The sequence below is a fragment of the Prionailurus bengalensis genome, chromosome B4 (genome assembly GCF_016509475.1).
Source record: "Prionailurus bengalensis isolate Pbe53 chromosome B4, Fcat_Pben_1.1_paternal_pri, whole genome shotgun sequence".
In the NCBI taxonomy this organism is placed as follows: Eukaryota; Metazoa; Chordata; class Mammalia; order Carnivora; family Felidae; genus Prionailurus; species Prionailurus bengalensis.
In genome coordinates, this window is record NC_057358.1 from 99,059,574 (window position 1) to 99,085,362 (window position 25,789).

Here is a 25,789-nt window from a genome sequence, read left to right on the forward strand (position 1 = left end):
TTTTCTATGTAACCCAGTCTTGTTATGTATGAATAATAATAGATTCCAATAATGATACATTTCATATCTTTTTATTATGTATTTATAGCTCACATATTTTATTATACCACCTAACCCCCTTATTATTTTGTTTTATTATTTTTTTTAATTTAATGTTTATTTATCTTGAGAGAGAGAGAGCAGGGGAGGGGCAGAGAGAAAGAGAAAGAGAATCCCAAGCAGGCTCCACACTGTCAGTTCAGAGCCTGATGAAGGGCTTGATGTCACGAACTTTGAAATCATGACCTGAACTGAAATCAATAGCTGATTGTTCAATTGATTGAGCCACCCAGGTGTCCTGTCCCCTGTATTATTTTAAATAAAAATAATGAGACATCTTGTTACATTCCCAATTTGGGAGGAAAGCTTTCAATATCTTACCATTATATCTTGATGCCCATGGAAGAGTTTTTTGTTTGTTTTTGGTTTTGGTAGATATTCTTAATCAAATTAAAAACATTTTATTCCTAGCATTCTAAGAGGCATTTTCTCTTTTTAACTATGAATGGGTATTCATCTTTCACTTATGATATATTTTCATGACCTGAATTACTAAACCAAGAACTCTTGGCTTATTTAAATCACATTCAACTATATTTGTTGAGTGCCTCTACTGTACCAGGCCATCTGCGAGGCATTGGAAATACAAAGATAAACTGTCATAGAATGGGTACTAAATGTTTCTGAAGCAGAACTAAAAATAATGACTAACTACAAACATAATACAAAAAAAATCTATTTTTTATTAAAATAAATTTTTAAAAAGTTGAATTGATTACAATCATTAGAATAACTTTAATCCAAGCAAACATGGACAATTGAATTCAAATTCTTATCTTTCAGACTTGGGATGATGGTTTAGCGCAGGTTGCTAAAGCGTGGGCAAACAAGTGCAAGTTCAAACACAACTCCTGTTTATCAAAATCCTATGGATGTCATCCGACTTTTCAATATGTTGGAGAAAATATCTGGCTAGGTGGATTCAGCATATTTTCACCAAGATTTGCTGTTATTGCTTGGTTTAATGAAACTGCATTTTATGATTATAATGCCCTATCATGTTCCAAAGTTTGTGGCCATTACACACAGGTAAATATTTGATATTTTATTGATTAGTTCTTCTTTATGCACATTTCGATCAAAAGACAACTTTTTGAGCATTTTATTTTAAGTGTCTTTTGAGTATCTAAAAAATACACCTTTATTTGAAAGCTATTTATACTGGGAATAGAATTCTATGTACTGATTTTTTTGTGTATTTGTTTGTTTTGTTTTTCTGAGTTTAAAAATCTTAAAAAGTGAGACTGTCATCTCACTTGCATTGTTTCCAACTAGAAATTTACTATACTCTTTTATTTATTCCTTTGTACTTAATGTGTCTTTTTGCTCTGACTGCCTTTAAACCGTTTCCCATTATTACAGGTCTCCAGCAGTTTCATAATAATGCACTGCAGTTTTCTTCATGCTTTTTGTGCTGCCGTTTACTAAGCTTCTGGGAACTGTAGGTCTATGGTTTAAGTCAAATTTTGAAAAATGTTTGCCATTATTTCTTCAAATATTTACCATTCTCACTTGTTCCTCCCTTCAGAGTTGTTACCCATGTAGGAGACCACTTGAAGTTTTTCCGTAGTTGACTGATGTTTTCTTCTCTCTTGATTATTTCCCCTCTATGATTAATTTCAGAGAGTCCTATTGCTATACCTGAAGTTCACTATTTTTTCCTCTTTTAATATCATCAATGACTGTATCTAGTATGTTTAATCTTTCATCTAGCTTTTTAATCACATGGGATACAGTTATAGTCACTATTTTAATGTTTTCCCTCCTAATTTACCATCCATGTTAGTTCTGTGTTAGTTTAAATGGATTGATTTTTCCTCTTCGTTATGGGTCAAATTTTCCTGCTTCTTACCCCACTGGAGAAATTTTATTATATTTTCAACTTTGTAAATTTTGCCTTTTTGGATGCTGCATTTATTTATATAACTATAAATATTCTTGAACTGTCTTCTGGGATAGTTACATCATCTGAAAATTGGTTCCTGTAAGGCAAGACTCTTATGCAGATTCTACCCAATGCCCCAGAAATTGATATTTTCCAGTGTGGCTAGTAGAAATAGGCTCCCTTCCTAGCCCTGTTTAAGTCTTAGCATTCTTTCCTCTAGTTTTTATAGGTAGTTCTTTCCCGGACCTAGGGTAGTTTCTTCACATGCATGCTGATTAATGCTTTGCTGAATTGATGGTGAGGACTCCTTGTAGATCGCTATAGTTGTGTCACTGTATGATTTTTACCACCCCGGTGCTATGTTCCTGCCTCCTTGGTCTCCCCACATTTTCAGCTCTGCCTCTGAATCAGTTGAATTCAGCTGTGTGAATCCATCAAGCTTCTCCTGGTTTCCCACACCTCAACCCCCCACCTCCCCAGCCATGACCTGGAAACTCACAGCAATAATCTGGAACAATTGTACAGCCTGAATCTTTTCCTCTCAAATCACAGCGGGCATTGATGTTAGTTGCCTGATGTTAGTACCTTGAAAACATTATTTCCTGTTATTTTTCCAAGTATTCTGGTTGTTTCAGTGGGAATTTTTGGTGAGAAGTAGAGGTCACTTTTAAGCTAAGCTAATCCTGAAAATGGCAATGAGCTCCTATGAAGCCTCATTTGAGTGACAGAAAGGGCTAACTATCTTCTCCAAACTTATTCATCTGTATAAGATGTATACAATGACTCAAAGCAAGTCATTTTTATCAGAGAAGCACTGAACAAAGAGGTTAGCAGCTTCCATGCTCCCCCTCTATTCACCCTTTGCCCAATAACAGAACACTATAAGTCTGGACACTCTTCTCAGGATAGATGTTGTCTGCAAAGAATATAGTTTGGCTACTGCTGGGAAAACTGAAAGAATAGAATCCAAATGTCAGGTGTACTGATAACAAGCAGAATGCAATATCCCTAATATGGCATCAAGACCAAGTTACAACCTTTATATAATCCTTTGACTCTCTCTCTTTTGTTTCCAGAAAAAAGGAACCTTTTCCCAAATAACCCTCCTCCCCTAGCATTGCTGCATCAGAATTGGAAGTTCACTCCTCACTGGCTAATTTACACATACGCTTAGGTAATTAGGAATGGGTGCATTCTTCCTATTGGTTCAACAACTATATCTTGCTTATGTTCTAAACAAAATAAGCCAAAAATTTCTTGCATTTACCATTGCAGATATTCATACTGAAGTTACAACCAGTGTTTGCATTGTCACATCTAGTCCCTTTAATGAAAGCAATACGTTTTAAACCTACACATAGTCAATATTTACTTTTACCATTCCCAAAGCCAAAACAGAATCACAACTTAGATACATTAAACAAACAGAATTTTATGAAGTTGTCATTTATTCATGAACCAAATTTTTAGACATGGTTCCTAAAATATATACATGCTTGCAGTTGTATAGCTTATTAACTTTTTGAAACATTCAAAAGGAAAAGGATCTCTTTTGGATCTAGCTTAATTTCATTTTATTAAGTAGGAAACTAGAATTTATCTGTCAGAATTTATCTGTCAGTCTCTAAAGCCACAGACATGGTTAGAAGCAAAACTCCTTTTTTTTTTTTAATTTTTTTTTCAACGTTTATTTATTTTTGGGACAGAGAGAGACAGAGCATGAACGGGGGAGGGGCAGAGAGAGAGGGAGACACAGAATCGGAAACAGGCTCCAGGCTCCGAGCCATCAGCCCAGAGCCTGACGCGGGGCTCGAACTCACGGACCGCGAGATCGTGACCTGGCTGAAGTTGGACGCTTAACCGACTGCGCCACCCAGGTGCCCCAAAACTCATTTCTTAATTCTCAGTTCACTGTCCTTTTTATTACCCTTTGCTTTTTCTCAGGCAACCAAAAAGGCATTAAAATATATTTTGCAAAACTGTTGATTCTGACTACACCTACGCCATGGGAAATAGTGACTAACACATCAGTTTATAAAATATGTTAATAAATTTTGTTAACCGAATTATAAAATAAATGAATTCAGAAAATTCATTTATGTTGTCAAAATCTATTTTAACTTTCCTTGGAGGATTTTGCTTTTCAAATGGAGGAAATCAGTATTCTCCCTTAATTCATTCAGGAAATAGAGAAAAATTCCCTTCTATCATTGTCACAAAGAAATAGTAATCTGCTTCACTTTTTTTCTCTCTCTCTCCCCATGTCTGGTTTTCCATAGGAGTCTTCTTCTTTTTGAATAACTTTGCTATTCTTTGCAACTAGACAAAAATAAAGATTCACCATATCTGTGTCAGGCATCTTTCTTCAGTAAACTCATTATGTCCTTAATCTCTATCCCTGTCTGTCTCTTGTGACTTAACAAAGGTAAGAATATGGTTAAGACCACAAAATTTGAAATGTGATCACAAATGAAGTAGAATATTTCTGATAAAAAGAAAGAAAATTTCATTATTGCTTTCCCTTATATTATGATTTTAATATCATTTGTATGATATGCCCATGGAGAAAATTTTAATATATTTCATAAGTCATCTAAAAAATATAACTGTTTATGTTATATTCTCCTTTTGATTTATGAGAATTAACAGTGAGGAAAAACTAGTTAGCCCTCAGGAAAGCAGACTTAACAAAATAGTTGTTTAATAGTAAAAATTAAGGAAAAAAACCACAATAAATAGCGTGCGTTCATTTTTGATAGCATGATAAAGATTAGACCTGTTCTCATAATGCATTGTTTCCATAAAGTTGTTTTACATATTTTATTTTAAAATTCCTTCCCTTATAGGTAGTTTGGGCCAATTCATATAAAGTCGGTTGTGCAATTACAATGTGTCCTACACTTGGGAACCATGAAACTGCCATATATGTATGCAACTATGGACCTGCGTAAGTTATTTTGCTATTCAAAATATTTTAAATTAAAATACGTGTTAAGAATTGTTTCCAAAATAGAACCTTATACTAAAGAGACAAGTATATTTTTGATAACTGAAGTCTCGTGCTCGCTTCGGCAGCACATATACTAAAATTGATAAGTGAAGTCTCTCTCTATAACACTACTCAAAAGAAATACATTAAAATAGAAAGTGGTGAGAGAATATTACCTTATGTAAAAAAATTATACCTGTCATGAAATAATTAAACTTGAGAGTGAACATTATGGAAACTTTATAGTTAAAAAAAAAAAGATAACAAAATACATTGTCACAGTAATATCTAAATATTTGGAACACAAAATAGGGTGGCAGAGGCTTATCTAGTGTCACATACTTGGGATGAGTAAATGATTGAGAATGACAGTGAAAAGCATAGTTTTCTAGGAAAAGAATATCATAATTTTTAATTGCCTTGCTGATAACTTTATATCTAAATGGAAATAGAACATTAGCCTAAGGGGAATCCCAAACAATGACATTCTGGAACTCTTATCCCAATACATAGAAACATGAAAGAAGATAAAAATCAGTTAGTAGTTCAACTCTTTTAACAAACAAAATTTTAAAAACAAAATGTACAAAAAAATGAAAATGCAGGCAAAGAATAAATATATATAATTTGCAAAAACAATCTGATATGTGCAAAAATTGCTATGGAGAGGTACAAAATGTGTACATCTCTTTGTATTTTCTATGGTTCTCTCTCAGTTAAAAATAAAAACAAGAATGACAAATACACACCCTTAAAACTTGGGGCAGAGTACAATTTTTATAAATACCAGAGAAATTGCAGAACCACTGAATGCTTATTTATTACCATTCAAAATAGAATACACAGAGAAAAAAAGAATCCAAAAAGGATAAAAAGAGCATCAGTTATCTGTGAGATAAGTTTAGGGAGAAATGGTTTCCTGAAAGACACAGGGACAGAAAAATATTTGAAGAAATATGGCCCCAAACTTTCCAAGCTTAAGGAAAATTATAAACTCACTGACCCAAGAAGGCTAACAAATCCCAAATCTGCAGAAAGAAAGCTATACCAACTCACCTTAAAATAAAAAATTTCAAAACCACTAATGAGAGAACATTTTAAAAGCAACCAGACAATTAAGGCATGTTACATAGAGGAAAAGATAAGGATGATAGATTTTTCAGTGGAAATAATGTCAGAGACTGAACAGCAATATCTTTAAATACTGGAAGAAAAAAAAAAACTGTCCACTGAAAATTTTATGTCTTTTGAAAATCTTTCAAAATTAACAAACCATTGGAAATGGTAACCACATGGGTAATATATAGGATGTTTTTCTTATTATTTAACTCTCTTTCAAATATAATTATTTAATTAAAGATAACAGCAGTATATTGTGAGAGTTGCAACTACACAAAATTAAAATATGTGAGAACTGTAGCACAAAGGTTAAAAGAGAAAAATGGAAGTACATTAAGGTTCTTCTACTGTACATTAAGTGCAATAATTTAACTTGACTGTGTTAAGTAGAAGATACATATTATAAACCCTAAAGTAACTACTTAAATAATAAAACAAACAGCTATAGCAAAGACACCAGCAAAGCATGTAAAATTAGATTTCAAAATATTCAATTAATACAAAGAAAGGCAGAAAAAGAGGAAAAGGGAACAACAAACAGATGAGACAAACAGAATAAATAAAATGATAGCCTCAACCTAACTTGAATCAATAATCACATCAAATGTAAATGGTATACCCAAAGCAAAAGGAGGAGATTGCAAGATTGGATAAGAAGTCAAGGGGCGCCTGGGTGGCGCAGTCGGTTAAGCGTCCGACTTCAGCCAGGTCACGATCTCACGGTCTGTGAGTTCGAGCCCCGCGTCGGGCTCTGGCCTGATGGCTCAGAGCCTGGAGCCTGTTTCCAATTCTGTGTCTCCCTCTCTCTCTGCCCTTCCCCCGTTCATGCTCTGTCTCTCTCTGTCCCAAAAATAAATAAACGTTGGAAAAAAAAAAATTAAAAAAAAAAAAAAAAGAAAAAAAAAAGAAGTCAAGAACCAATTATATTCTGCCTGCAGGAGCACATTTTATTTCTTTTAAGATTTTACTTTTAAGTAATCTTTACACCAAATGTGGGGTTCTAACTCAGAACCCTGAGATCTAGAGTTACATGCTCCACTGACTGACACAGCCAGGCACCCCTATGAAAGCACACTTTAAATATAAAGACAGAAATAACAAGAAATCAACCATAAGAAAAAGTCTGTAAAGAACATAAATATACAGAGGTTAAATAATATCCTACTAAACATCAAATGAGTCAAATAAGAAATCAAAGGGGAAATACAAAAAATACACGGAGACAAATGAAAATGAAAACACAACAGTCCAAAACCTTTGGGATGCAGCAAAAGCTGCTCTAAGAGAGACATTTATAATAATACAAACCTACTGCAAGAAGCAAGAAAAATCTCAAATAAATAACCTAACCTTTACTTAAAGGAGCTCAAAAAGAAAAGAAACAGGGGCACATGGGTAGCTCAGTTGGTTAAGCATCTGATTCATAATTTCTGCTCAGGTCATGATCCCAGGGTTGTGTGATTAAGCCCCGCATCAGGCTCTGTGCTGAGTTTGGAGCCTGCTTGGGACTCTCTCCCTCTCTCTCTCTGCCCCTCCCCTACTCACACTCTCTCTTTCTCTCTCAAAATAAATAAATAAACATTTAAAAAAGAAGAAGAAAAAACCCCAAAACATCAGAAGCAAAGATATAATAAATATTAGAGCAGAAATACACAAAATAGAAACTAAAAAAAAGGAAAGAAAGAAAAAAAGAATGAAAGAAAGAAAGACACACAATAGAACAAATCTATGAAACTAGAATCTGGTTCTTTGAAAAGATAACCAAAATTGATAAACCTTTAGTTGGACTCATTGAAAAAAAAAAAAAAAAAAAGAGAGAGGCAGTACTCAAATAAAATCATAAATGAAAGAGAATAAATAACAAATGATACCATAGAAATATAAAAAATTCTAAGAGAATATTATGAAAAATTATATACAAACAAATTGGACAACCTAGAATAAATGAATAAATTCCTAGAAACATATAACCTACAAAAACTGAATCAGGAAGAAATAGAAAATTTGATCAGATTGATTATCAGCAATGAAATTGAATCAGTAATCAAAAAGCTCCCCAAAAAACAAAAGTTCAGAACCAGATGACTTCACAGGTGAATTCTACAAAACATTTAAAGAAGTAATTCTTTGTCTTCTCAAACTATTCCAAAAAATAGAAAAAGGAAAATTTTTAAATTCATTCAATGAGGCTATTACCTTGATAGAAAAACCAGATAACGACATCACAAAAAAAGAGTACTGTAGGACAATATCTCTGATGAACACAGATGCAAAAATTCTCAACAAAATATTAGCAAACCAAACCCAACAATACATTTAAAAATCATTCACCATGATCAAGTGAGATATATTCCTGGGATGCAAAGGTGGTTCAATATTCACAAATCAATTAACATGATATATCACATCAATAAGAGAAAGGATGAAAAACATATGATCATTTCAATAGATGCAGAAAAAACTTTTGACAAAGTACAACATCCATTCATGATAAAAAACCCTCAACAAAGTAGGTTTAGAGGGTACAGATGCCAACATAACAAAGGCCATATATGAAAAACCCACAGCTAATATCATACTCAATGGTAAAAAACAGAGAGTTTTCCCCCTAAGATCAGAAACAAGACAATGTCCACTCTCACCACTTTTATTCAACATAGACACAGCAACCAGGAAGAAAAAGAAATAAAAGCATCCAAATTGGTAAGGAAGAAGTAAAACTTTCATTATTTGCATATGTCATGATATTATATATAAAAAACCCTAAACTCCACCAAAAAAACTACTAGAACTGATAAATGAATTCAGTAAGGTTGCAGGATACAAAATCAGTGTAGAGAAATTCATTGCATTTCTATACACTAATAATAAAGTAGCAGAAAGAGAGATTAAGAAAACAATCCAATTTACAGTTTCACCAAAAATAATGAAATATCTAGGAATAAATTTAACCAAGGAGGTGAAAGACTATAAAACATTGATGAAAGAAATCGAAGACAACAGAAATAAATGGAAAGATATTCCATGCTCATGAATTGGAAGAACAAGTATTGTTAAAAATGTCTATACTACCCAAAGCATCTATAGGTTTAATGCAATCCTTATCAAAATACCAATAGCATTTTTCACAAAAGTAGAACAAATAATGCTAAAGTTTGTACAGAACCACAGAAGATATCAAATAGTCAAAGCAATCTTGAAAAAGAATAAAAATGGAAGTATCACAATCCTAGATTTCAAGATCTACTACAAACCTATAATAATCAAAACAGCATGGTACTGACACAAAAACAGACACAAAGATCAATAGAAGAGAATAGGGAGCCCCAAAAGAAACCCATGATTATACGGTCGATTAATCTTTGACAAAGAAGACAAGAATATGCAATGGAAAAAAGACAGTCCCTTCAACAAATGGTGCTGAGAAAGCTGGACAGCTACATGCAAAAAAAAAAAATATATATATATATATATATATATACACTGGACCACTTTCTTGCACCATATACAAAAATAAACTTAAAATGGATTAAGGACCTAAATGTGAGACATGAAACCATTAAAATCCTATAAGAGAACACAGGCAGTAATTTTTCTGACATTGGTCATAGCAACATTTTTCTAGATATGTCTCCCAAGGCAAGGGAAACAAAAGTAAAAATAAACTATTGGAACTATATCAAAATAAAAAGCTTCAGCTCACTTAAGGAAATAATCAACAAAACTAAAAGACAACTTACTGAATGGGAGAAAGATATTTGGAAATGACATATCTGATAAAGGATTAGTATCCAAAATGTATACAGAACTTATACAAGTCAACACACACACAAAAACAAATAATCCAATTAAAAGTGGGTCAAACAGGGGCACCTGAGTGGCTCAGTAAATTAAGCATCCAACTTCAGGTCAGGTCATAATCTCATAGTTTGTGAGTTCTAGAGTTCTAGCCCCATATCAGGCTCTCTGCTGTCAGCACAGAGCCCACTTCAGATCCACTGTCCCCCTACCCTCTGCCCCTCCCCTGCTTGTGTGTGCATTTGCACGCACCCTCTTATCAAAAATAAATAAACATTAACAAAAATAAAAATGGGTCAAAGACATGAATAGACATTTCTCCAAAGAAGACATATACATGTCCAACAGACATATGAAAAGATGCTCAACATCACTTATCATCAGGGAAATGCAAATCAAAACCACAATGAGGTATCACCTCACACCTGTCAGAATGGCTAATATAACAAACTAATGAAACAACGAGTATTGGTGAGGATGTGAAGAAAAAGGAACCCTCATGCACTGTTGGTGAGAATGCAAACTGCTATAGCTACTGTGGAAAACAGAATTACCATATGATCCAGTAATTCCACTACTGGGTATTTATCCAAAGAACATGTAAACAGTAATTCAAAAATATATATATACCCTTATGTTTATTGCAGCATTATTTACAATAGCGAAATCATGGAAGCAACCCAGCTGTCCATCAATTGATGAATGGATAAAGAAGCCATATGTATATAATGGAATATTACTCAGCCATAAAAAAGAATAAAATCTTGCCACTTGCAAGAACATGGATGGATTTAGACAGTATAATGCTAAGTGAAATAAGTCATCCAGAGAAAGAAAAATATCATATGATTTCACATTTATGGAATCTAAGAAAGAAAACAAAGAAAAAAAGGGACAAACCAAAAAAACAGATTCTTAACAACAGAGAACATACTAATGGTTACCAGAGGGGAAGTAGGTGGCAGAATGGGAATAGGAAGGAATTAAAAGAGTACACTTTTCATGATGAACACTGAGTAATGTATAGAATTATTGAATCACTATATTATACATCTGAAATTAATATAACCCTGCATGTTGACTATACCTGGAATTTAAATAAATAAATAAATATATACATACATACATAAATACAATTAAAATAAATCAAAAAACAAACAAAAATAGATTAAAAGTACAAGAATGGAAAAAGGTTTACTATTCTAACATTAGGTAAAAGAAAGCAACAGCATCTATACTAATAACAGATAATGTGGATTATAGAGCAAAGAATAATACCAGAAATAAAGAAGGTCGTTTCAAAATGACAGTGGGGTTAATCAAGAAGCAACCTGAATGAAATGGAAAAGTTCCTCCAGGAACACAAACTGCAAAGGATAAATGAAATCAAGAAAAACCACAGAGCAGTATCTCTTATGAACATAGGTACAAAATTATAAACAAAATTTAGCATTTGAATCCAACAATATAGTAAAAGCATAATACACCTTGTCCAAATAGAATTTATTCCAGGAATATAGGGGTGATGTAGCATTCTAAATACATCCATCACTGTAATTCACCATAGAAATCAACCTAAAAATAAAGATCACATGATCATCTCAACAGATTGAGAAAAAGCCAAACATTCATTCCTGATAAAAGCTCTCAGCAAGCTGGAAACAGAAGGGAACTTCCTAAACCTGATAAAGGGCATCTGTGAAAAACCTATATATAATATTATACCAATAGTAAAACACTTTTCCACAAAGTACCAAAGAGTAAATATGCTAGGCTTTGCATGCCATATACATTCTGTTACCTTCATCTTGTTTTTATTTTGTTTTAAAAAGTCCATTAAGAATTAAAAAAAAAAAACAATTCTTTGCTTGCGGACTACACAAAAGCAGGCCAGATTTGGCCTATGTGTCATACTTTGCTGACTTCTGGTCTATAGGTCTATATAAAAAAAATCTAATGGAATCTATGAAAATTCTTCTAAAACTATTAAGTAAATTTAGCAATTTTTCAGGATATAAGATCAATATACAAAAACTCAATTACATGTCCATATACTAGCAATAAACAATCATAAATTGAATTAAAATAACTACCATTTATAACTGCATCAAAAATATAAATTATCTAGGGATAAATCTGGCAGAAGATACAAAAGACCTATACACTGAAAACTACACAATATTCATGACAGGGGTATCTGGGTGGCTCAGTTGGTTAAGTGTCCCACTTGATTTCAGCTCAGGTCATGATCTCACCATTCGTGGGCTTGGCCCCCCCACTGGGCTTTGCACTGAGAGCACAGAGCCTGCTTGTAATTCTCTCTTCCCACTCCCCTGGTTGTGCAATGTGCATGTGCTCTCTCTCAAAATTACTAAATAAACATTTAAAAAAATATATTCATGACAGAAATTAACGAAGAAACAATGGGAGAGATTATACCTTATTAATGGATTAAAAGACTCAATATTGTTAAGATGCGATTTTCACTGAATTGACCTATAAATTCAGTACAATCCCAATAACAATTCCAGATTTTTATTGTAGAAATTGACAGACTGATCATAAAATTCTTATGGAAACGAAAAGGGCTTAGAATAGCCAAATCAATGCTGAAAAAAAATTATAGAGCTAACATTATGTTTTCCAGAATTAATAAAGCTAGAATAATCACAACATTGTGATATTAATGTAAAATTAAATAGATCAGTGGAACAGAATGTAGAGTTCAGAAATAAACCCCATACATGGTTGTTCACATAAGTTCAACTAATTTTCCAAAAATGCACAAAGACAATGCAATGTAAAAAAGATTTTTAAACAAATGGTTCTGGAACAGTTTATCATCCATATATAAAAAACAAAAATAAATTTAGATCTACACAACACACAACCTATAATAATGAACTCAAAACGGATCATAGACCTAAATGTTCCAACCCAAAACTGTTGAAAGAAAACACAGATGAAGCCTTTGTGACCTTAAGATAGCCCCCAATTTTTTTAGCTATTACATCAAAACCATGATCCATAAAAGAACAAATTGATAAGTTGGGTTTAATTAACATTTAAAATTAATGTTATTCAAAGACACTGGTAAGAAAATGAAAAAACATGCCTCAGGGAGAAAATGTTTGTAAAGCATCTATAATGAAGGTCTTATATTGAGAATATGCAATGAACTCTCACAATTCAATATTAGGAAAACTTAAAACTTAATTTTTTTTAAATGGACAAAAGATTAACAGGGAAGAAATGCAGATGACAAATAAGCACAAGAAAAAATTCTCAACATCATTAATCATTAGGGAAACACACATTAAAACTACAATGAATACCACTACACAATTAGAATGGCTAAGGACTGGCCAATCCAAATCCAGACAAGGAAGTAAAGCAATTAGAATTCTCAAGACTGCTGGTAAAAATATACAGTGTTAAAACTACTTTGTAAAACCTGTGTGGTAGTTACATAAAAAGTTAAATATGCACCTAGCACATGATCTATTCATTTCACTTCTAGGTATTTATCCAAGGAAATGTAGGTCCACATAAAGACTTGTAGAAGAATGTTCAAAGTGTGCACAGTAACTTTATTTGTAATAGTCAAAATCTGTAATAACCCAAATGGCCATCAACAGATGAATAAATAAATTGCAGCATATTCTTTAATGGAATACTACTAGTCATGTTATTAATGTTTTTCTTTGGGTACTCTAGGTACGTAATACTTTTCAAAGTCTTCCACAGATACAGAGATGGGTGTGGGGTGGAGAAGAGGTTTCTTAAATGTAACAATTTACCTTACTGAAAAGCAGGCATAATAGTTGCAAATCTTTTTGGTACCTCATCAAACTGAACTACGTAAGAACCAGTGTATTGTATATAAAGCATGTTTCCACTTGCAATTTAAATTGTATTTATTCCATTTATAAAATCAAGAGATAATCACAGTGTTTACTACAAAAACTTTGTGGCTCTCCCATACATAATTATATTGGATTCACACCTAATTTGTATTCTATAGAATATTCAAGAATATAACTGTTGTGTGGATTAGGGACATCTGTAAAGAACAGTTCTAATGGTTTCATTTTACAAAATAAAGGAGCATAAACTTGGGACAAAAATTGTTATTTTTCCTTTTAAACATTCATGAGTGAGTGACCAAAACAACGTGCATAAATTCATGCACAAATTGAGAGAAATTAATAGCCCTTTGGCTAACCAATGATTCTTTTTTTACAGAGGAAATTTTCCAAATAGGCCCCCTTACACTAAAGGAGTATCCTGCTCTTTGTGTGCAAAAGAAGAAACCTGTGAAAACAAGCTCTGCCGTAAGCAAAAAAGAAAAAAAAAATTCATTTTATTCTGAGAGCAAAGTTTCCATGAATTAATTGTATTTTAAAATTTGGATCCTCAAGTGTATATAGAATTATTGACAAGATTTGATTGCTGCTATATGATGATATAAATCATTCGTCATAAATTATGTTTAAATTTTTTTAATGTTTATTTTTGAGAGAGAGAGTGAGAGAGAGAGAGAGACAGAGCATGAGTGGGGGAGGGTCAGAGAGAGAGGGAGACACAGAATCCAAAGCAGGCTCCAGGCTCTGAGCTGTCAGCACAGAGCCCGATGTGGGACTTTGAAACCACTAGCTGTGAGATCATGACCTGAGCTGAAGTCAGAAGCTCAACCTAGTGAGCCGCCCAGGCGTCCCATGAACTAATTATCATATTTAAATTCAGATGATCCCTCCTTTCTTCACTGATTATTTTTCCTTTCAAGCTAAAGGACAGAAAGGAGTACGATATAAGTATGATCCAGTTTGCTACTATACTCAAAATAACTATTTGTTGAGGTATATTTGTATTTGCTTCTAATCACCTCCTTTTATTAGTTATTGTTAAAATAGTGGCTCATTCAGAAGTTATGCATTAACCAATGCCCAAATGAATTGCGATTTAAAGCTACTATGTTTCTCTTCCATTATCAGCCTTTTGGTTCTCACAACAGAGATTTTTTTAAGGATAAGTGCCTATATTCTGGATTGAAAAAGAATTTTGAGTGAAACAGGGGAAGAGAGATGACCTGAAAATTTGAGGAGGAGGGGGATTAGGAAGGAGAGGAGTAGGAAGAGAAGATTTGGTGCCACAAAAGAAGACACAAAAAGAATGCATATTAAATGATTCATTTATATAAAGTTCAAAAATCAGCCAAACTAACCTACCTTTGGCATTTGGAGTCAGGATATGGCTACCTTTAGAGAGGAAAGAGGAGTTAGTTGAGTAGAAGAGGATGCAAGAATGACTTTCTACACCTATGCTATGGTGATCTACATCTGTTCACTTTGTAATAATATATCAATCTTTCCATTTATGAGGTACACATGCTTCCATATTCATATTATACATCAGTTAAACAATGAGTTGGAAGTATGGCCCCTCCAATTTTAAATTTCATTCAAAGCAGTTTAAAACATAAACTGATTATATATCTCCTATTTGAAAATTAATATGTTTTAATTAAAAGGGCATAAAAATAACAATGATACAGTCTTCTTTTTCAAATTTCATTTAAATTCAAGTTAGCTAACATATTGTGTAATAATGGTTTCAGGAGTAGTATTTAGTGATTCATCCGTTACATATTTAACACCCAGTGTTCTGCCCAACAAGTGCCCTCCTCAATGCCCGTCACCCATTTATCCCACCTCCCACTCAACACCCGGCCAGCAAGCCTCAGTTTGTTCTCTGTATTTAATAGTCTCTCATGATTTGCCTCCCTCTCTGTTTTTATTTTATTTTCCCTTCCCTTCCCCTATGTGCCACTGTTTTGTTTCTTAAGTTCCACATATGAGTGAAATCATATATTTACCTTTCTCTGACTTTTTTCACTTAGCATAATACATTCCAGTTCCATCCATGTTGTTGCAAATGCCAAGATTTCATTCTTTTTGATCCCCGAGTAATATTCCATTATATATGTGTATATAAATATATATATATGTGTGTATATATATGTATATACGTATACATACGTATACATATACATATATACATATATATGTGTGTATGTGTATGTGTCTGTGTGTGTGTATATATATATATACATATATATATATATATATACACACATATACCACATCTTCTTTATCCATTCATCAGTAGATGGACATTTGGACTCTTTCCATAATTTGGCACTTTCTCTTTTTTTTTTTTTACTTCTCCTTCCTGTCCAGTATCTAGGCCACTGTTATTTCTCGCCTGAACTAGTAGTTTCCCACTTCTCTTCTTCTCCAAATTGTTTTACAGAAAATCGAGATCAAATCACTTTTCTTAAAATTCCTCAATTTCTTCTTACTCCAATTAGAGAAAAATATGACTGTCTTCCAAGGTCAACAAGCCCAGGCATGATCGTTCTGGCTCTTCCTTTTCTCCCCTACCATTTTTTTGTTATCCTCCCTTTGACACACTAAGCTCCATGAACACCACCCGCAAATACTCCATCCTCTTTCTGAAATCTCCAGCATCTGGATCACCTGTGGTTCTGCTTCTAGTTCCAAGATTGTTTAGTTTCTCTTGGTTTTGGTAATATGCTCTGTTTGTTGGTGTGGTGAATTATCTTTAAAGATGGCCAATAATGATTCCTCCCCTCCTTATACATATGCCACTCCTCCCAAAAAAGTGGAGACTATTTCTCCTCCCCTTGAATAAGGCCTTCATGTTGTGCCAGTTCTGGGCCTACCCTTTAGAGGAGACTTGGCAACTTAGGTTTTTGTTCTGATGGAAGCTCCCAGCATTTCCAGAAATTCATCCTCTCCTCTGGAGAGGTCACACTGAGAAAAGCCTTGGAAGAGGACAGGTCATCTTTCTGTTTCAACCCCGGTTGCACTCCAGCTATAAGCAGCTATGTCTTTGAATCCTGATGACATTATATGGAGCAGAATAATTGCCTGCCAGAGCCAGCCAATCCAGATAATTGTAAGAAATAATAACAAATTGTTATTGTTTTAAGCTCTTTAATTCGGGAAGTTTGCTTCACAGCAGTACATTACAAAAACACTTGGTGTACGCCTATTAAGTTTCTTTTAAACATCTAACAACACGTGTAAAACAAAAATGTAGAGTTCTCCTTTTCCTCTGCTGAACAGAAAGAGTCGGGGTTGTTCACCTTAATCCAAACACAATTTAGTCAACGCTGGCTTAGAATTCATGTAAGGGTTTGGCCCTGTTCTAAAGGTGTAGACTTCTAGGGCTTTCCACTGTTTGACCCTGTTCTAAGGGTGTAGACTTCTAGGACTTTCCACTGAGACACTGGTGTGTTCAATGTTGCCTTTTCCTAATGGGTTCTGAATTCCAATGCTTATTGCTTTAGCACTCTGAAATTACTGAAAAATCTGCTTTGCTTTCCAGAAAATTTCACCCTAGGATTTTAGCCTCCTGCCCCTCATAGCTTCCAAATAAACAAATAGTTTGAATACAAAATGGCCATCTCTTTGGCTCATTTCCTCTCCTCCACCTTTACCTTTCACCTGGATCTTGAACTACTCAATTCTCCAATATTCTCTCCCTAGTCTTACAAGACTAACAAAAGTTCTGCTGGTTCTATTTCCCAAACATCAACCTCTGCCTGGGCAAAGCCCAGATTTTTAGCCCTATACCTGTGCCCCAAATGAACAAATGGCTCCAGAGAAAAAAACAGCTTTCATAACACCAGCCCATCTCTCCGTGGATCTACAGCTCTAAAATCTTGACCCTCCAGTCTTTGTTGCTTTAGGAAATCTCTGAGGCTCTTAAACACTTTCTTGTTGTACTTTATCTGGATTTTCTAGTTGTGCTTAATAAGGACTTTTGTCTGTCATACATTTCTACATCCCAAGATTCCAGCAGTTATTAACAATGGGTCTCCAAGAGAGCACCACACAGCTTCAAAGTCTATGTTAATATTTGCTGTCTGGTAGGAGGTGTTTTCCCAACTTGTTTCTTTTCTAAATTATTCAGAAATTACTTGGCTCTTCTTGGACCTCTGCTCTTGCAAATTAATGTTAGGATAACCTTATCAACTCCACAGAAGACCTTGAAATTTTGGTTGGAATTACATTGAATCTATAGATAAATTGGGAGAGAATTAACATCTTTGCCCTGGTTTCCACTTGTTTAAAGCCTATGATTTTTGATTTGTGCCTTTTCTCTTTTATGTTGATCAGTGTTTATATAAACTCAATTTTTAGTTTTGCTGACTTCCTTTTTGAGAGACGGGAGGAGATACAGCATAAGGGCTAAATGTATAGGTCTTAGAGTCAGATGGCTTAACTCAGAAGGTGAGTGATTTGTCCCCAAGTTAAAGAAGTTCTCAATAAACTTTGGCTACTATTATAGTTAAGGCCTCATTATTTTCTATCATTTGACCTAGTTTGTGTTTTTCATAGCACTAATCACTCTCTGCAATGATAAATTTTATTCATTTTTATTTATTTATTTTAAAATTGATGATAGATTTTTCTCCCCTTACTTTTCTGTAAGGAAACTTTATTTTTTCCTGATAACTATTTATACCCAAAGCCTATAATTATGTTTGATACATAGTAGACACTGAAAAAGTGAATGAATGAATAAAAAATAAACAAATGAATTCCTAAAAAATGCAGGATCTTGTTAAAGACAGGGAAAAGAAAAAATGATGAGGGAAAGGCATAGAGCAAATTTTGGAACAAGAGCCACACCAGAAAGGAATGAAATATTTGATGGAGGGCTCTGGGTACTAAAAAGTCAACATGAAAGAATTACATTCTTTTTCAGGGAATAAAGGACATGGCAGAGTGCCATAAGTAAAGTTAACTCCTTTATATAGTTTTGTTGAGTTTAGGCTTTTTTGCCTTCAACATGAGAGCTGCTCTAGAAATATCTGTTGACATGACTGCTGGCAGGGATACCATATAGATTTTTAACCACTGTGGGATTGGGGGAGGAAGCTTTCATTTTCTTAAGTTAAACTAAGTTTAAAGCTAAACTAAGTTTCCTAAGTTTATCATCTTATTTAAAAGGCCAGAAAAAGCAAGTGAATGTCTCTAATTCTCTAATATTTTTCTATCTTAGGTAATAAAGAACTTGATAAGCCTGAAAGTACGTATCAAACTATTTCAATATTGATTCAATTACTTCCTCCCCTTGAAACTAAATGGAGCTTTTAACTGTTGTGCTTTATTGACAGAATATCCAAATTGGAGTCCACAAGGGAAGGCACCTCAGCAGATATCATGTAATTCATTGTGCCTAGTTTCTGTTCTTCTGAGACTATTTTAATCATCATTTACATACAAGAAAAATTCTCAGACATGACAATAAACGAATAGTTTATGGCTAAATGTAACTCTCATCAGTTTAATTCTTAAAATTTCTACACTTTTGTCTGTTATCTGAGTTTAATGTCTGATTTTAACAAAAGCGTATTGTAGTATAGAAGGGTTACAATAAAAAAAGGTTTTTTTAAAAATTATGCTGAGTGAAATAAGTCACTCAGAGAAGGGCAGATATATGCTTCACTTATATGTGGATCTTGAGAAACTTAACAGAAGACTATGGGGAAGCGAAGGGGAAAAAAATAGATACAAACAGAGAGTGAGGGAGGGAAACCACAAGCGACTATTAAATACAAAGAACAAACTAAGGGTGGATGGGGGGTGGGGAAGAGGGAAAATGGGTGATGGGCACTGAGGAGGGCACTTGTTGGGATGAGCACTGGGTGTTGTATGTAAGCCAATCTGACAATAAATTATATTCAGAAAACAAAAAATAAAAATAAAAAATAAAAATTACAATTTTACATTGGACCAAAAAAGTTCCATTCTCTAATTTTCTAGATTGTCATTTTAGTTACAGTAGACTTAAAGAACATTTCAGATATTAGATATTTTCCTCATACACCAGTAGTTTTCTTTAAGAATACCATCAACATTATTCAGAAACAAAATGTTATTAAGGAAAGTATCAGATAGTGTATAATGTCATATTATGGGCATAATCAATAGTTAGGGAAATGGATGAGAACAGATTAAACTAAAAGGGAAATCAATTAAATTTTAAGCCCTTAGAAATTTTATTTTAAAATGTGTCCTGTATAAAATAATATACCTTTTTAAATCTATACAACTGTAGTATATACAGTTAACAACACTTCTACAAACCAAAGAATTAGTCAATTGCAGCATTTCTTTTGTCTGAAGACAAAAAAAATTATTCAATTAATTCGGTTTTAAAAATCAGTTATGTTGAATTGTTCACTCCTGTGGACTAAACTATCTAGATCTTTTTCTTCTCAGCTAAAGCAACCACTGACTTTCCTCAGCTATAGGTATTAAAAACCATTTTGAAATGTATTTTTAACATGACTAATAGTTGTTTATATTGCCAAATACCTAAGAATCTCCATATAGCCGGATGATTGTTGCTATTCTTTAAAAAAAAAAAGCAAAGTGATCTTATATTTCAAATCTGTTTGTATTAGTCAGGGTTCTCCAGAAAAACAGAACCAACAGGGAAGACAGAGACAGGGACAGAGACCAAGAGAGAGGGGAGGTTTTAAGAAATTGGCTTACACAATTGGGGTAGCTAGCAATTCTGAAATCTATAGGACAAGCTGGCAGGTCAAGTAAGAGTTGCTGTTGCAGTCTTAAGCCTGAAGTCTGGGAAATTAGACAGATTTCTATGTTGTAATCTAAAAGCAGAATTCATTCTTCTGGAAATCTCAGTCTTTGCTCTAAAGGCCTTCAACTGATTGGATACAGCCCACTCGCATTATGGAGGGTAATCTGCTTTACTTAAAGCCAACTGATTGTAAAGTTAATCACATCTAAAAAATACCTTTATAAAAATAGCTAGACCAGTGTTTCACCAAACACTTGCCACCATAGTCTAACCACACTGGTTAGTTAGTCTAAAGGCCTTCAACTGATTGGATACAGCTCACTTGCATTATGGAGGGTAATCTGCTTTACTTAAAGCCAACTGATTGTAAAGTTAATCACATCTAAAAAATACCTTTATAAAAATAGCTAGACTAGTGTTTCACCAAACACTTGCCACCACAGTCTAACCACACTGGCACATAAAATTAACCATCACACTGCTATTTGACATCATGCATTTGAAAATAAATTATCAAATAAAAAAATGAATTATCATTATCTTTTTAGTAAACTATTAAATGAATCATTATCTTTTTAGTAAACTATTGCTATTTGTTTAACTATTGCATTGTTGAGATTCAAATCCATAATTAATTAACTTGCAGTTTGAAATACACTAAAGGTAAACTGACACATACACATATACTTAACTATCTGTTGTATTATTATTATGTTGCCTTCATGGATTTTTTTAAATGTTTATTTATTTTGAGAAAGAGAGAAAGAGTAAGCAGGGGAAGAGCAGAGAGAGAGAGGAAAAGAGAGAATCCCAAGCAGGCTCTGTGCTGACAGCACAGATCCCACGAATCATGAGATCATGGCCTAAGCCATTATCAAGAGTCAGGTGCTTAACCAACTGAGCCACCCAGGCGCCCCCCTCATGGATTTTTTTAATTGAACTTTCTCATGAATAATTAAAACTATCCTCTGATTTTTAATATAATCACCTCCTTACTTCTGCAGATACCTTATTCATCCAAAATCTTGTTTCCTTAAATCAGATTAACTTAAATTCTACAGAACACATAAAAAAATGAATTTTTATAGACTCATATTCACTGATTTTGAAGAAATATTTGTCAGAACATTAAGTTGGCTCTGCTATAGGAACTTGTAAGTAGTGGGATTTCTCAGAAAAGGGGGTCTCTATTTGCAGAGTTCTCTATCTACACTGAGGCTGGGCAAATGGAGTACACCCTGTCTTACTTAGTGGGGCTTCCCCTCATTGGCAAGAAGAAAAAATTCTCGGTCAAGGAATTGTTTCTTCTATTCCTTATGATCACAACCACAGACTCTTCATAGGGCATCTTGGGAGGCCTGACATCACAGCAGTTCTTTTACTCTGAGCAGGATCTTTTGTGACCTTAAATAACCCTCCTATTTCACTCAGTTTGCAACTACAAGACAAACTCCTCTGGGTTTGGCCTTTTCAAATTAATGAAGGCAGTTAACTTAGGATTTAAACAGTGTATTTTTTTCTAGGGATCCTCTTGTTCTACTAGGCTATGTTTGAAATTTCCACAAATTTGGCTAATCACTTAGAGGTAAAGTGATCACACTCATCAGTCTTAGTTGGGCCAGGTTTATTCCATCCTTACCCCTTGGAAACAATCATGAACAAATGGTTTAAACAGTAGTCTCTATAGTTTTTTGATTATGCATCCTTCTGAGTAAAATATATATATGTATATATATATATATATATATATATATATATATATATATATATTAGAGTGGGAGTGGCTAACGGTCCTGGTTTGCCTAAGACTGAGGAGTTCTCCAGGACAGAAAACACACTAAACCCAGGGAATTCCCTAACAAACCAGGAAGTTGGCAACCCTAAACTTGAATCAAAGTAAAAATGTATTGGGGCGCCTGGGTGGCTCAGTTTGTGGAGCATCCAACTCTTGAACTCAGGGTCATGAGTTCAAGCTGCACATTGGGCATGGAGCCTACTTTAAAAAAAAAAAGTATATATGTATCATTTAATTACATGCATCATATGTATTTTTATAATAAAGCAATATATATCTTAAAATACACAATAATTGAACCTGAAAAGGATGACATAATAATGAATTAAAAATTAATGCTAAAGAAGGGTGCCAGGGTGGCTCAGTTGGTTAAGCGACCAACTTCAGCTCAGTTCACGATCTCGCAGTTTGTGAGTTAGAGCCCCGTGTAGGCCTCTGTGCTGACAGCTAGGAGCTGGAGGCTGCTTCAGATTCTGTGTCTCCCTCTCTTCCTCGTGCTCTGTCTCTCTCTTGTCTCTCAAAAATGAATAAATGTTGGATCCTGGGAAGATGGTGGCATAGGAGGACGCTGGGCTCACCGCACACGTCCTGCTGATCACTTAGATTCCACCTACACCTGCCTAAATAACCCAGAAAACCACCAGAGGATTAGCAGAATGGAGTCTCCAGAGCCAAGCGCAGATGAGAGGCCCACGGAAGAGGGTAGGAAGGGTGGAAAGGTGGTGCGCGCTCCACGGACTGGCGGGAGGGAACTGGGGCAGAGGGGCAGCCCGCCAGCAAAGCCCCCGAGTCTGGCTGGCAAAAGCAGAGGGGCCAGACAGAGTGTGTTCAGACAGCGAGCAGGACTTAACATCTGGAAGGTTATAAGTTAACAGATCTGCTCAGAAAGCTGGAGGGCTAGAGGACAATGGGAGGGAGAGTTGTTGAGCCCCGGACGACAGAGCTCAGCTTGGAGAACAAAGGCGCTCACCAGTGCCGTCTCCCTCACCCATCCCCCAGCCAAAATCCCAAAGGGAACCAGTTCCTGCCAGGGAACTTGCTTGCACCGCGCAAACACCCAACGCTGTGCTTCTGCAGATCCATCCCTCTGGTGGGTCTGACTCCCTCCCGGTGCCACAGGGCCCCTCCCTAAGCGGATCACTGAAGGAGAAGTGAGCTGAGCCTGCCCCTCCCGCCCCCCTGCACCTTGCCTACCCACCCCAGCTAATACGCCAGATCCCCAGCACAAGTCTGGCAGTGTGCAAGTAGCCCAGACAGGCCACACCACCCCACAGTGAATCCCGCCCCTAGGAGAGGGGAAGAGAAGGCACACACCAGTCTGACTGTGGCCCCAGTGGTGGGCTGAGGGCAGACATCAGGTCTGACTGCGGCCCCGCCCACCAACGCAAGTTATTCAAGACAGCACAGGGGAAGTGCCCCGAAGTCCAGCACCACTCCAGGGACTATCCAAAATGACGAAATGGAAGAATTCCCCTCAGAAACATCCAGGAAATAACAACAGCTAATGAACTGATCAAAAATGATTTAAACAATATAACAGAAAGTGAATTTAGAATAATAGTCATAAAATTAATAGCGGCACTTGAAAACAGTATAAAGGACAGCAGAGAATCTCTTGCTACAGAGATCAAGGGACTAAGGAACAGCCAGGAGGAGCTAAAAAATGCTATCAATGAGCTGCAAAATAAAATGGAGACAACTAGGGCTCAGATTGAAGAGGCAGAGGAGAGAATAGGTGAACTAGAAGATAAAATTATGGAAAAAGAAGAAGCTGAGAAAAAGAGAGATAAAAAAATCCAGGAGTATGAGGGGAAAATTAGAGAACTAAGTGATGCACTAAAGAGAAATAATATATGCATAATTGGTATTCCAGAGGAGGAAGAGAGAGGGAAAGGTGCTGAAGGTGTACTTGAAGAAATAATAGCTGAGAACTTCCTGGATCTGGGGAAGGAAAAAGGCATTGAAATCCAAGAGGCACAGAGAACTCCCTTCAGATGTAACTTGAATCGATCTTCTGCATGACATATCATAGTGAAACTGGCAAAATACAAGGATAAAGAGAAAATTCTGAAAGCAGCTAGAGATAAACGTGCTCTAACATATAAAGGGAGACCTATAAGACTTGTGACCGATCTCTCTACTGAAACTTGGCAGGCCAGAAAGGAATGGCAGGAGATCTTCAATGTGATGAACAGAAAAAATATGCAGCCGAGAATCCTTTATCCAGCAAGTCTGTCATTTAGAATAGAAGGAGAGATAAAGGTCTTCCCAAACAAACAAAAACTGAAGGAATTCGTCACCACTAAACCAGCCCTACAAGAGATCCTAAGGGGGATCCTGTGAGACAAAGTACCAGAGACATCGCTACAAGCATGAAACCTACAGACATCACAAAGTCTCCAAACCTATATCTTTCTATAATAACACTGAATGTAAATGGACTAAATGCGCCAACCAAAAGACATAGGGTATCAGAATGGATAAAAAAACAAGACCCATCTATTTGCTGTCTACAAGAGACTCATTTTAGACCTGAGGACACCTTGAGAGTGAGAGTGAGGGCACGGAGAAATATTTATCATGCCACTGGAAGTCAAAAGAAAGCTGGAGTAGCCATACTTATATCAGACAAACTAGACTTTAAATTAAAGGCTGTAACAAGAGATGAAGAAGGGCATTATATAATAATCACAGGGTCTATCCATCAGGAAGAGCTAACAATTATAAATGTCTATGTGCCGAATACCAGGAGCCCCCAAATATATAAAACAATTACTCATAAACATAAGCAACCTTATTGATAAGAATGTGGTAATTGCAGGGGACTTTAACACCCCACTTACAGAAATGGATAGATCATCTAGACACACGGTCAATAAAGAAACAAGGGCCCTGAATGACACATTGGATCAGATGGACTTGACAGATATATTTAGAACTCTGCATCCCAAAGCAACAGAATATACTTTCTTCGCAAGTGCACATGGAACATTCTCCAAGATAGATCATATACTGGGTCACAAAACAGCCCTTCATAAATTTACCAGAATTGAAATTATACCATGCATACTTTCAGACCACAATGCTATGAAGCTTGAAATCAACCACAGAAAAAAGTCTGGAAAACCTCCAAAAGCATGGAGGTTAAAGAACACCCTACTAAAGAATGAGTGGGTCAACCAGGCAATTAGAGAAGAAATTAAAAAATATATGGAAACAAACGAAAATGAAAATACAACAATCCAAACGCTTTGGGATGCAGCGAAGGCAGTCCTGAGAGGAAAATGCATTGCAATCCAGGCCTATCTCAAGAAACAAGAAAAATCCCAAATACAAAATCTAACAGCACACCTAAAGGAACTAGAAGCAGAACAGCAAAGGCAGCCTAAACCCAGCAGAAGAAGAGAAATAATAAAGATCAGAGCAGAAATAAACAATATAGAATCTAAAAAAACTGTAG

General features: G+C 35.1%; 1 protein-coding gene across 1 annotated transcript in view; it reads left to right on the forward strand.

Annotated features, from left to right (window-relative positions):
- Positions 1 to 19,255, forward strand: part of GLIPR1L1 (GLIPR1 like 1) — a 36,491-nt gene extending 17,236 nt beyond the window's left edge. The window contains exons 2-6 of the mRNA XM_043561474.1: positions 883 to 1,128; positions 4,831 to 4,931; positions 14,136 to 14,224; positions 18,987 to 19,013; positions 19,102 to 19,255. Of these exons, the coding sequence (XP_043417409.1) occupies positions 883 to 1,128; positions 4,831 to 4,931; positions 14,136 to 14,224; positions 18,987 to 19,013; positions 19,102 to 19,193 (555 nt within the window). The 3' untranslated portion in view covers positions 19,194 to 19,255. The remainder of the gene's footprint in view (positions 1 to 882; positions 1,129 to 4,830; positions 4,932 to 14,135; positions 14,225 to 18,986; positions 19,014 to 19,101) is intronic.
- The last annotated feature ends 6,534 nt before the right edge of the window (positions 19,256 to 25,789 follow it).